Source organism: Penaeus monodon, chromosome 7 (assembly GCF_015228065.2).
Source record: "Penaeus monodon isolate SGIC_2016 chromosome 7, NSTDA_Pmon_1, whole genome shotgun sequence".
NCBI lineage: Eukaryota > Metazoa > Arthropoda > Malacostraca > Decapoda > Penaeidae > Penaeus > Penaeus monodon.
Window position 1 is genome coordinate 6687113 of NC_051392.1, and position 12500 is coordinate 6699612.

Below are 12500 nucleotides of genomic sequence, written 5' to 3' on the forward strand. Positions count from 1 at the left end.
ACTCTTTTGCTACATCATTGCGCATTAGGGTTATGTATGAAGTTTATAACCTTTGTTCAGTAGCTTTTTTAATTAATATTTTGTTTTAAGTACTCTCCTGTTTTGATTGATATCGTTTGTAAATATATCAATGGCTAGTACTTTTTAAAAAATCTATATATCCGGCATCCATAATACGTCATAGGAAATAATGATATATATTATTTTTGTTCGTCTTTAAATCTCGTTGATACTTTAATACTGCTTGAACGGTGTGATTTGGAAATGATATTTTAGGTGAGCAGAGGTAAAGCTCCCCCTTTTTTTTAGGTATTGTACTGAAGGATTCTGTGAAACTCATTTATTTACTTATTTATTCGTTTTAATTTGCATGGACTTGTTGTTCCGGTAGAGTGATGTCAATTATATATATATTTTTTTCTCTTTTTTCAGGTAGGCGGATTCAACGCATGCGGTAAGGGGGCTGTGTGTGCGCGCGCGCGCGTGTCTGTCTCTGTCTCTTATCTGTGTGTGTATGTATGTATGTGTTGCTGTCTGTCTACTTGGCTGTGTCTTCCTACTGTGTGTGTGCATACACGAGCGAGACCCGGTCTGTGTATGCATTTCATGACAGTCCCGGCCCCGCCCTCGCTCCGGCTTGTCCTTAAAGTTGAGAATCAGGGCGAGGCGTGTAGGATGTCGCCTCTCCGCGCTTCTCTGACGCTTGTCCATCGACCTTCCCCATGGCGTTATCCCTCCCTCCCTCCCTCCCTCTTATCACACCCTCCCTCCATCACTCCCTCATGCGGCTCGCTCGCCCCCCCCCCCTCTCTCTCTCTCTCTCTCTCTCTCTCTCTCTCTCTCTCTCTCTCTCTCTCTCTCTCTCTCTCTCTCTCTCTCTCTCTCTCTCTCTCTCTCTCTCCACTCTTTTTCTCCCTCCTTTCCACCCTCCCGCTTTCCCTTTACCCTCCACTCCCTCCCTCCCTCCTTCCTCCCTCCTTCCTTCATGCGGATCTCCCTCGTGGCCTCTTCTGCTGCATCGCCTCATGGTTGGAGACGCTTTTATGTGTGGTGTGATTTGCTCTTCTTTTCTCCCCCGTTTTTTGCTTTTGCACATGTGGGTAAAGTTATCATCATTATCATTATCATTATCATTATCATTATCAATCATCACCACCACTGCCATCACTATATTATCATCGTCATATTTATTATTACTGTCAGCATCATTTTTGTCTTCGTCACCATCATCATTGTCATTATCTTTATGGTCATCCCCATCATCGTGATCACCATCTTCACCATCATCAACGCCAAAATCATCTCCCCCGTTAATATCTCCATCACCATCATCATCATCCCCATTATTGTTATCTCCATGACCATCCATATCATCATGATCACCATTAGCCATCATCACCATCATCCTCTTCGCAGTCACTTAAAAAGACCGACGTCAAAGATCTTTTCTTACCAGTGCCTTGATCCTGAGACAGTTAAGGTGCCAGTGAAGTGGGAAACGGAGAGAATGAAAGGGAAAGAAAAAATAGGAGAGAGAGAGAAAAAAAATGTTGATGGAGGAGAGGATTATGGAGATTGGAGGAAAATGGACGAGGGAGGAGAAGGCGAAGTAGATGAAGGTGAAGAAGAAAGGGGGAAATAGGAGATAGAAGAGTAAGAAAATAGGAAAAGTAGAAGAAGAAGGGGGAAATAGGAAATGGAAGAAGAAAAGGCAAGATAAATAGAAGAGTAAAATAAAGAGAAGAAGAAGAAGAAAAAAAATGATATAGAAAGAAACGAAACAAACAGACACAAGCAGACAACAACAAAAACGCAAGGAAAGTCACAGAATAACAATTGCTTATACATACGTGCATATAAATAGGTAACATACCCTCACTCAGAGATGGGCGAAGGTGCCATCGGCCAGGTGAGAGTCGAGCGGAAGGTGCCAGGGCCGTTTGCGTTCTAAGGTCAAAGGTCAGGTCATCTTGTTATAATTTCACGAGGATCGGGAGGCGGTGCTGGTGGCGACGCGGCTGTCGGTCCCTGGGGAAGCTTTTTTGTTTGTTTATTATAGGCCTTTCGTCTCTCTCTTTCTCTTTCTTTCTTCCTCGCACTTTTTTCTTTCTCTTTTTTTTTGTTGTTTTCTTTTCTCTTTCTCTTTTTTCTTCTCTCTCTCTCTCTCTTCTCTCTCTCTCTCTCTCTCTTCTCTCTCTCTCTTCTCTTCTCCCTCTCTCCTCTCTCCCCCTCTCTCCCTCTCTCCCCCTCTCTCTCTTTTGTCTCTCCCTCCCTCCTTCCGTCTCCCTTTCCCGCTTCCTCTCCCTTTCCCTCTCCCTCTTCCTCTCCCTCTCCCTCTCCCTCTCCCTGTGTCTCACTCCTCTCTTTCTCTTATCTCTGTCTATCCATCTCTCTATCTATCTATATATCTATCTATGTATCTATCTATCTGTCTGTGTGTTCATGTGCCCCGGCTCGTGCGCATGCAGATTTTTATATGAGCGGAGCGACCGGCGGAGGCCACTGCAGGCAGCAATGCATATCGGTCATGGCCTGAAAATGGTCAAAGACGTAGATGGTGACGCAACGTTTTGAGGAAGTCGTTTCAAAAGAGAGAGAGAAAGAGAGCGGGGAAAGAGGGAGAAATAGGGAGAGAGAGAGAGAGAGAGAGAGAGAGAGAGAGAGAGAGAGAGAGAGAGAGAGAGAGAGAGAGAGAAGAAGACAGACAGAAGACAGACGACAGACAGCAGAGGAAAAGCAAAGAGAGAGAGAAAAAAGAAGAGTAAGAGAGACGAGAGAGACAGACAGACAGACAGACAGACAGACAGACAGACAGACAGAACAGACAGACAGACAGACAGACAGACAAAGACAGAAGAGTAAAAGAGAGAGAGAGAGAGAGAGAGAGAGAGAGAGAGAGAGAGAGAGAGAGAGAGAGAGAGAGAGAGAGAGAGAGAGAGAGAGAGAGAGAGAGAGGGAGAGAGAGAGAGACAATAAGAGAAGGAGAGCGAGAAAGAGAGCTCTTCTTGCATACAAAGTTAGACGTACTTGCAAGTCACATGTATTGCGTAATTGTTATTCAAAATAACCCCATGACGAGTTAGCCAATATATTGAGGTTGCTGAGGCTTCGCAATAAGAAACTGTTTGATTGCATTTGACATTCGCGCACACTCACGCACGCACTCAAACTCACACACACATGCACACACGCACGTACATGCACACACGCACACACACACACACGTACACACGCACGCACACGCACGCGCGCGTACACACACACACACAACACATACACATACATAAACACGCATACACACACACACACACACATACACATCCCCACCACCACCACCACCACCACCACCACCACCACCACCACCACCACCACCACACCACCAACACCACCACCACCACCACCACACCACCACCACCACCACTTACAAGTGCTATTGTTGATATTACCTTAACGACCTTATTTGTTGTTGATCTTTCTCATTTTGATACCCCTCCCCCCCTACACATCCCCCTTTCACCCCACCCCCCTCACCCACCCACCCACGAGGCCCCATCAAAGGTCGCGTCAGCCGCCGACGTTTTAATTCGGGAGTAAAAGATACCAATCCTCCACGCTCAGCTAACAGTAGAAAGTACCCGAATCCAGTGCCTTGCAGAGAGGGTTACCAAGTGTACGATACCAGCACGATCCGGTATTCTGGTAATCGTGGTAACCGTTTCTCTGTCTTTCTTTCTGTCTCTCTCTCTCTCTCTCTCTCTCTCTCTCTCTCTCTCTCTCTCTCTCTCTCTCTCTCTCTCTCTCTTCTCTCTCTCTCTCTCTCTCTCTCTCTCTCTCCCCTTTTCTTAATTCTATCCACTCTTCCTTTTTTTTTTATTCTCTTCCGCCACATCTTTCCACTTACCTCTCCCCCTCTCCCCCCCTCACCCTTCACCCCGCAACTACGCGGGTCACAGGAGAGGGAGATGGGGAGGATGGGTCTGCTGGGGAGGGTAGGGGAAGGGCTAAGGAAGGGAAGTAGGAAGAGCTAAGGAAGGGGAGTGGGTAGGGGAAGGGAGGGGAGTGGGTAGGGGAAGGGAGGGCGTGCGCTGTTGCAACATGGCTTAGAGGTCATGCGGTTCTCTGCCACACGCCTGCAATAATTCGCCCATTTCATTGTATTTTATATTTGTTATATAATATTTGTTGATTTATATGGTCATGTATTGGTATTGTTGAAAGTTATTTTTGTTATTATTATTATTGTTGTTATTATGATGATAATGATAGTGATTATTATCATTGTTGTTGTTGTTTTATTATTATCATCATCATCATCGTTATGATTATCATTATTATTATCATCCTTATTATTGATTATTGTTATTTTATTATTATTATTATCATCATCATCATCATCATCATCATCATCATCATCATCCATCATCATCATCATCATCATCATCACATCATCATTTATATAATAATAGTTTTATTTTATCATATCTTCAATATAATTGTCATCATTATCCTTATCATTATATATTACTATAAATACTCGTACTACTACTGTTATCATCATCGTCATCATTATCTTTCTGTGTGTGCGTAATTTGTATATAAACCGAAAAACCTGTATCCCTATAAGCAAATTTCATGGATAAATTATGACCGATACTCTGTGCATGTTTTGGCAGTTAATAAGCACTTACTTATTATTCGTTTTAAGCCTAATTCGGTCGGTGAATATTGCAGTTGCGAAGAGGGAATAAACTGTGGAATTTGGTTCGTTCGTGACGGAATTTATTTATTTAAGTGATTTATAATTTGTAGCGAACAGTGCAAATGTGATTCAAATACTGTTCGGAGGAATGGAAAAACTCGTTTTTTTTATTCACTTTTACTTTTTATAATTATATATATATATATATATATAAAATATATATATAATATAGTATATATATTATATATATATATATAAAATATATATGTATAATATAATATTTATATTATAATATATATATATAATATATAATATATATATATATATATATATAAATATATAATATATTATATATATATTATATATATATATATATATTATATTATATTACTTCTATAATATATATATATTAGTATATATATAGATATATATATATATAATATATATATATCAATATATAAATATATCAATATATAACTATATATATAATATATATATAATATATATACTCTCTCTCTATCACACAACTCTCTCTCTCTTCTCTCTCTCTCTCTCTCTCTCTCTCTCTCTTCTCTCTCTCTCTCTCTCTCCTCTCTCTCTCTCTCTCTCTCTCTCTCTCTCTCTCTCTCTCTCTCTCTCTCTCTCTCTCTCTCTCTCTCTCTCTCTCTCTCTCTCTCTCTCTCTCTTTATTCCTTTTTCTGTTGTTAGCTTCGCTTCTGTTGTCGTCAGAAATATTATTGCTTTGTTGTTATTACTATTATCATCAACATCATCATGACAGCCATCACCATCGCTGTTGTAGTTGTTGTTAATATTGGCGATCATCTATATTCATTTTTTAGAAAGTTGTTTGCAATATTTGTCTTTATTTGTATATTCATCTTGCTGTACTTTCTCGTGAACATTTAGTTGTTGTTTTTTCTAATCATATAGGATAGTGGGAGAGGGAAGACGAAGGAAGACAAACGAACAGACAAACAGAGATTAACCGACGTGCACGCGCAAACAAAAACAGAATGATAAACTAACAGACAGATGGACAGATAGACAGACAGACAGACAGACAGACAGACAGACAGACAGACAGACAGACAGACAGATGGACTAACGAACAAACAAACACAGATAGACAAACAAGCAGACTGATAGAGACAGACAGGTATATAACAAACAAACAAACGCCGACTGGCAAACTGATTGAGAAACAATTAAACAAACAAACAAACTGGTAGATAAACAACATATATTAACAAACAATAAATAAATAAAACAGACGGACCGATAGACAAACAAACAGACAGACAGGCTGAAGGACAAGCCGGGACAGACAGAGGGTCATTTTCAAGCCCTGGTGCTTAGTACTTCGATTACCTAATGTCTACTTTGCATAATGTTTATTTTCTCACGGGGGGCGACCAGGCTGTACAAACATCCAGTTGATATAACTCGAGGCTGGTAAACGTTATCTTTCCTTGCAATATTTTTTCTCTTTTTCTTTTTCTTTTTTTTTGTTACGTTTTTTTTGTTATTTTGTTTGTTTGTTTTGGAGTGTTTTTTGTTTGTTTGTTTGTTTTTTGTTTTGAGTGCGCATGTCTGTGTTTATTTGTTTTTGGCGACGGGTCTGCGGGCTGAATGAACATCCGGGTAATTTTCGTGTTGCAGTTTTCCTAGCAAAGAAGATTAATAGTTTTTTTTATGGTCATTTTGTGCATTTATTTATATATTTATTTTACTTTAGTTTCTCTCTGTGTTTTCCTGTTTGATTTACCTGTTGCTCTCGTGGTTATTAGATTCCCGCTTCGTCCTTCTGTTGTTTTTGCTATCACTATTACTATCATTATTGTTATTATTATTATTATTGTTGTTATTGTTAATATTATTATCATCGCCATCATTATCATCATCATCATCATCATCATCATCATCATCATCATCATCACCATCACCATCACCATCACCATCACCATCACCTTCACCATCACCACCACCTCCACCACCATCGTCATCATCATCATCACCACCACCACCACCTCCACCTCCACCTCCACCAATACCACCTCCACCACCACCTCCATATCCACCACTTCTATCACCACCACCAGAATTTACAGTAATTAGCCGTAAATGCCGAAATTAATTGATTTCTTTATGTCTCTTGTCGATATAAGACTTACGTATTTCCTTTAATTAGAACATCAATTAAAGATGAATCAGAGGGTGGGATTAAGGAGGCGGGGGAGGGGGGTCCACTTCCCTTTCATGACGTCACATATCCTCCCCCCCTCCCCCCTCTTCCTTGCTCATCTCTTCACTTGAAATAAGAATGAGTGGAAGAGGGGAAAGAAGAGATGTAGTAAAATAGGAGAGTGGAAAGGAAGTGAGAGGTGTAAACAGACTGGAGAGAGACAGAGACAGAGACAGGGAGCAAAAAGTGGAATAAAAAAAAGCCACAAACTCGGGTTAAGCGAAGGGGTAAAAAGACGAAAGGGGAGGAAGAGGGAAGAAAAAAAAAAACGAAGCGAAAGGGGGAAGGCCAGGAAGATAGAGGTTAGGATAGAAGGGGAGGAGGAAGGAGGATGAAAACACGAAGAGGGGAGGCAGAGAGGGGAGAGCGATAAACGAACGAGGGCAATACAGAGCGCGATTATCAGGCGTCACTCTATATATAACTCTTTTTCAAGTAGCTGCGATTCGGGACAGCACCAGGATGCGCTCAAGAAGGTGTCTGTGAATTCCCTCGGACGAGCGGGCGTGAGAGAGATTAGGTTAGTGTCGCGTAATCAGCCAGGGAGGGAGGGTGTGTGACGGCGCCCTGTGGAGGAGGGACTGTGTGTATGTGTGAGTGTTCTTGGGGTGTAATGCTGTGGAATTTTTTTCTCTCTTTGGGTGGTGTTTTTATAGTGTTATTTTTGTGGAGTGACATTTTATGAGGTTATTCATTTTGTGTGTGTGGTTTTGTGCAGGTTTGTAGTTGTTTTTGCTGTATTTGTTTTCGTATATTTCTGAGTGTTTTTAGTTTGTTTATTTATATATTTTTTATAACCTCGCATTCTGTTGTATTCTCTCTCTCTCTCTCTCTCTCTCTCTCTCTCTCTCTCTCTCTCTCTCTCTCTCTCTCTCTCTCTCTCTCTCTCTCCCACACACACACACACACAACACACACACACACACACACACACACACACACACACACACACACACACACACACACACACACATACACACATACACATACACATACATATACAATAGAGGTATTTGTGTGAGTCAGAGTGAGTTACCGTTTGTCTATTTGTTTCTTCTGGCGGTTTTTTTCCGAGAATTTATTATTTACTTTTTTTCGACCATTTGTATGTATTTTTCCATTGAACTCTTGTTCACCTGTTTACACGTAAAAGGTTAATCGTAGTTTTTTGCAAATGGTTAGTGTATACTAACAATATTGTGTGTTATAAATCGGTTGATTGTGTAGGTATTTCTCTCCTTTTGACAGTCTTCCTTTATCTCTCCCCCCCCCCCCCTCTCTCTCTCTCTCTCTCTCTCTCTCTCTCTCTCTCTCTCTCTCTCTCTCTCTCTCTCTCTCTCTCTCTCTCTCTCTCTCTCTCTCTCTCTCTCTCTCTCTCTCTCTCTCCTCTCTCCCTCTCCCTCTCCTCTCCCTCTCCTCTCCTCTCCTCTCCTCTTCATTCCTGTCCTCTCTTGTCTCCCTCCCTCTCTCCCTTTCCCTTGCTCTTGCTGCGGTCTCTTCCTTTCTTTCTGTCATATGTCCCTTCTCTTCCCATCATTTATTTTCTGAACATTCCTTCCACTGCCCTGCCTGCATGCCCCGCGCCTCCAAATGGCATGCTCTGAATCCCCGTTCATAGCCTTAGCGCCACGTAGGCGACCGGGGCCCAGCGTGACGGCCGAGGTCTGTCGTAGTGCATGTGTGTGACACTTACCTCCTGTTACAGATGTCCACTGCGTCAGGAGTGGGCGTGTTGGGCGTGGGCATCGTCGAGGGCGCGGGAGAGGACGGCAACAGCATCCCCTTCATTGACGAGAGCGGGTCGTCGTGTGCGTCGTCCATGATGGGCGAGGAGGACGACACCGCCTCCCTCAGCAGACTCCTGGACGACGCCGCCTCGAGGGAGTTCAGCATCAACGGCCTCCACGACGACCTCGCGTCTCTCTCTTGCGGCTACGCGTCCCTCGATGCCCACAGCGGCAGTCACAGCGAAGGCCGCAGTGGTGCCCACAGCCGCAGCGACATGGGCAGCAGCGGCGAATCACAGGAGAAGTCCCGGACAGGGTCGGGCCGCTGGTCATGGCAACGGTCATCTCCGGGATCAAGGAGGACCTCCAAATCGAGCATTAAGTCCTCGGACAACCTGGAAGAGGATGTGCTGGACGCGGACGACGAGGACGAGAAGCCGCCGCCGGCCCTCCCGCCGTCCCTGCCACCGTGCGACACCTGCGAAGACCGATCCTCTACCTCATCCTCATGCTTCACGGGAACGTCCTCCTCGGTGCTCTCGTGCACCACGTGCGCCGCCGAGTCCGACAACCGACCTGAAACCGACCCGAAGAGTGGCGATCACCCGACGGATGACGGGGGGCACCCGGTCCCCGCGCCCTCCGAGCACGACCAGGAGCAGGAGCAGGCCCCGCGCATAACCTGCAAGACGCCAGATCCGCCCGACTCCAAGATGATCATCTTGAGCAACGGAAACACAACCCCGCACCGCCTGAGCAGCACGCCCGAGGTAAGTGCAGTCTCGTGTTGCGTGCCACGATAACTGGTGTGCCCCTAACCCTGCAAACACATGCCCCCGTTGCACCTCACGTGACTCCCAGGGCGACGGGGGCACTTTTGTCGCATTGCTAGCAAGGTCGCCTCTAATGGTTGCATTACGTGCAGGAGGTGTGGAGCCCCGGAGGAGAGCCACCCGTGCCCCTGGTCACCTCCACCCCGGCGCCGCAGGGGAACAACAGCAACGCTTCCACAGTGGAACCCAAATACGTGGCTCCACATCACTACGTCTCGTCCATGCGGGTGGCGTCCATGAGAGGGGCGGCTGATATGGGCGGCGCCCTCGTGGCTCGCGTCGCTACCTTCCTGAGGACGCAGTACAAGAATCTTATCTCCAGCCCCCTGCAGCTACCTTGGTGTCCTGGATTTAAGTGAGTAATTCATGAACGTTAATAATTTCAGTTGCCGGATGTTGATTAGTTGCTAATTGGTACCTCATTTTTTATGAAGAGTTATGATAATTAGTTTAGATGTTTTTATGTTTTTGTTTTAACTGCATTTTTTTTATGAAGGCTGTACCTTTCTTATCTTGATCATTATCTGTTTTCAAATGGAGTCCCTTTAAAGAATCTAATGTTATCCTTGTATTCTCAAGGTTATTTTCGTTCATAAAATCAGACTTGAAATTTCATGTAAAAGATGGAATCTCCTGGCAATGAAAACTAATGTATAAAACATGTATTGCTATTTTGTAGCAATACCAGTATCCTCAATTAAGATATATTTGAGTATTTTTTATAAAATAATAATATTCGGATCATTTTTATCAAAACCAAAATTATGAAAAGAATAAAAAAAAAATTGTGGTATTGCATTTTTTATATATGTGTTCAAAGCATATCACAAATTGTAGTTTGATTACATAACAAGTTGATAAAGAAAGTGATAAGTAATATTTTTGATTTAATATGAAAGAGCAGACAGCTGCATGGATCATATTTTTAGTAAGGACTACATTTCTAATTATTCAGGAAGTTACTTGGGTAAAATCAAGTTTTTTTTAAGTAAGAACTTGTATAAAAACAAAAAACAAAAGAAATATGATCTTTGAATATTTGTTCACTTTTATATACCATTGTTGTACAGGATGGTAGTGAGCGAGTTTGAGACCAGCTTAATACAAGTACCCTTGGCTGCTCACCTGAAGGTCCCACCAGGATTGCTCACAGTCCCTGCCATTCTGCAGCCACTTCAGGTAAAATCTTCGTTTTCTTTAGGGATATTGTTTTTTTTTTTCTACCTTCTTCGAATTGATTATTTTTTCTTCCATATTTTCTTTATTGTATGGGTGACTTGTTTTCTTTGGTGTGAGTATCTTTCATAACCTGATCATTTTGTAGAAACAGTTTCATCTGTTTGTCAGTTATTTTTCCTTGAATAATTGTGTTAATGAGAAGTTAGTTTATATTTTACAGTTCTGTTGAGATTGTAAACAGGTGTTTAGCTTTAAAAAATTAATGACATTCTAATGAAATTAAGAATTTGAAAATCTTCAAAGAAAAGGTTTAGTTAATTAGTTGTTTATTACTATTTTCTGGTTGATTAGTTGTTTACATTACATTTGTTTTTGAACAATAAGATATTAGTGGTTAATTATAATTAGTTAATTATATTTATATTGTCATAAGTGAAACATTTTTTCACTGGAAAAGAAGAGTTCTGGCATCAATTTGCTGAGTCAGGGTTGAACCTGTCCTCATCTGAATAGGCTAATAGAATCAGATTATATCCAGTTTCATTAATGATGGATGGCTTTGATTTTATGCTGCATATGATTAGTGGGTGTGTAAGGGTCTAGTGTGGCATTTCCAATACACAATGAAGTTTTTACTCTCTATGAACACAAATATCGTTATATCAGTCTTTTGATGTTAGTGAGGCCATAATAATCCAGGTAAAGCAAGTTTATGATAATTTCATAATAGCATTAAGAATTACTTTTGATTTAGGTGTCTTCTAAACATAATCTTTATTTCTGGCCTGACGTTGAAGATATTTTAGTTTTATGATATAGTTTTTAAGAATCAATAGTTGTACAAATGTTAGTATTTTATATTAACACAAGTTTTTTTATAATTATTGTTTAATCATTTTGTATGTTGAAGTTCATGCTGGAAATTTAATTATTTAACATATCATGTACTAAAAGAACAAAATTATTGCAACATGTCAGTGTTAACAGTGATTAAGGAAGCACAAGGAACAGTAAGCAATAGGGTTAATATACATATTTACAATTGAGAGATAAAAATTATGTTTGTAGTTCATAAAAGCATGCCACTTTTTACAGCTGTCATTCACTGAATCTTCTATGGGGGACCGCCCAAAGCGAGTTTTAGTGGAGGGAGATCCAGGATATGGCAAATCTACATTAGCCCTGAAGTTAGCCTATGACTGGGCTACAGATCCAACAGGCTCTTATCTATCATTTTATAGGTATGGTTATTTGTTGTACCTGGACTGATATTATTGAAATGTTTTGATTATGATCATTAGGATGAAACTATTGATGGAGAATAATTTAATGGACATTCAGTACCTAATTCTTGGCTGCCTTCACTCAGTTTGGTGTTTGTCCTGACGCTGCGAGATTTCAGAGGAGGCTCTGTGTTCTCTCACCTGTGCAAGGAGGTATTGCCAAGACACATTCTAAGCAAGGAGGCAATGAACACTCTGTGGAATCATATGAAAAAGATTGAAGATAAGGTAAAATCTGAAAATTTGTTCATTAATAATGTTTAATGTTGGTTATGTATGTATAAGGAAATTTGCTCATCAAATATTTTTGTTTTATTAATATTTATAACTTATATGGAATCAAAGTAGATAAAACTAATTTACTTTAAGTTTAGGTGAGTTAAACAATAGATTTTGAAAGTAAGAGTAAATGAAAGTTAATTGGTTGGAATAAAGAATTTTACTAATATAGCAATATAATCCTTATCTTCAGGTGCTATTCCTTTTGGTTGGCTACGATGAACTGATTGAAGAGGAGAGTGGAGACATGAATGA

At 41.3% G+C, this 12500-nt stretch overlaps 1 protein-coding gene across 1 annotated transcript in view; it reads left to right on the forward strand.

The window, feature by feature from the left end:
* Positions 1-8649: 8649 nt before the first annotated feature.
* LOC119575022 overlaps positions 8650-12500 on the forward strand; it is a gene marked incomplete at its 5' end in the record, with an annotated part of 13279 nt that continues 9428 nt past the window's right edge. The window contains 6 exon segments of the mRNA XM_037922345.1: positions 8650-9441; positions 9597-9859; positions 10575-10683; positions 11779-11924; positions 12053-12194; positions 12439-12500. The exon segment at positions 12439-12500 is cut by the window's right edge and continues 184 nt beyond it. Of these exon segments, the coding sequence (XP_037778273.1) occupies positions 8650-9441; positions 9597-9859; positions 10575-10683; positions 11779-11924; positions 12053-12194; positions 12439-12500 (1514 nt within the window).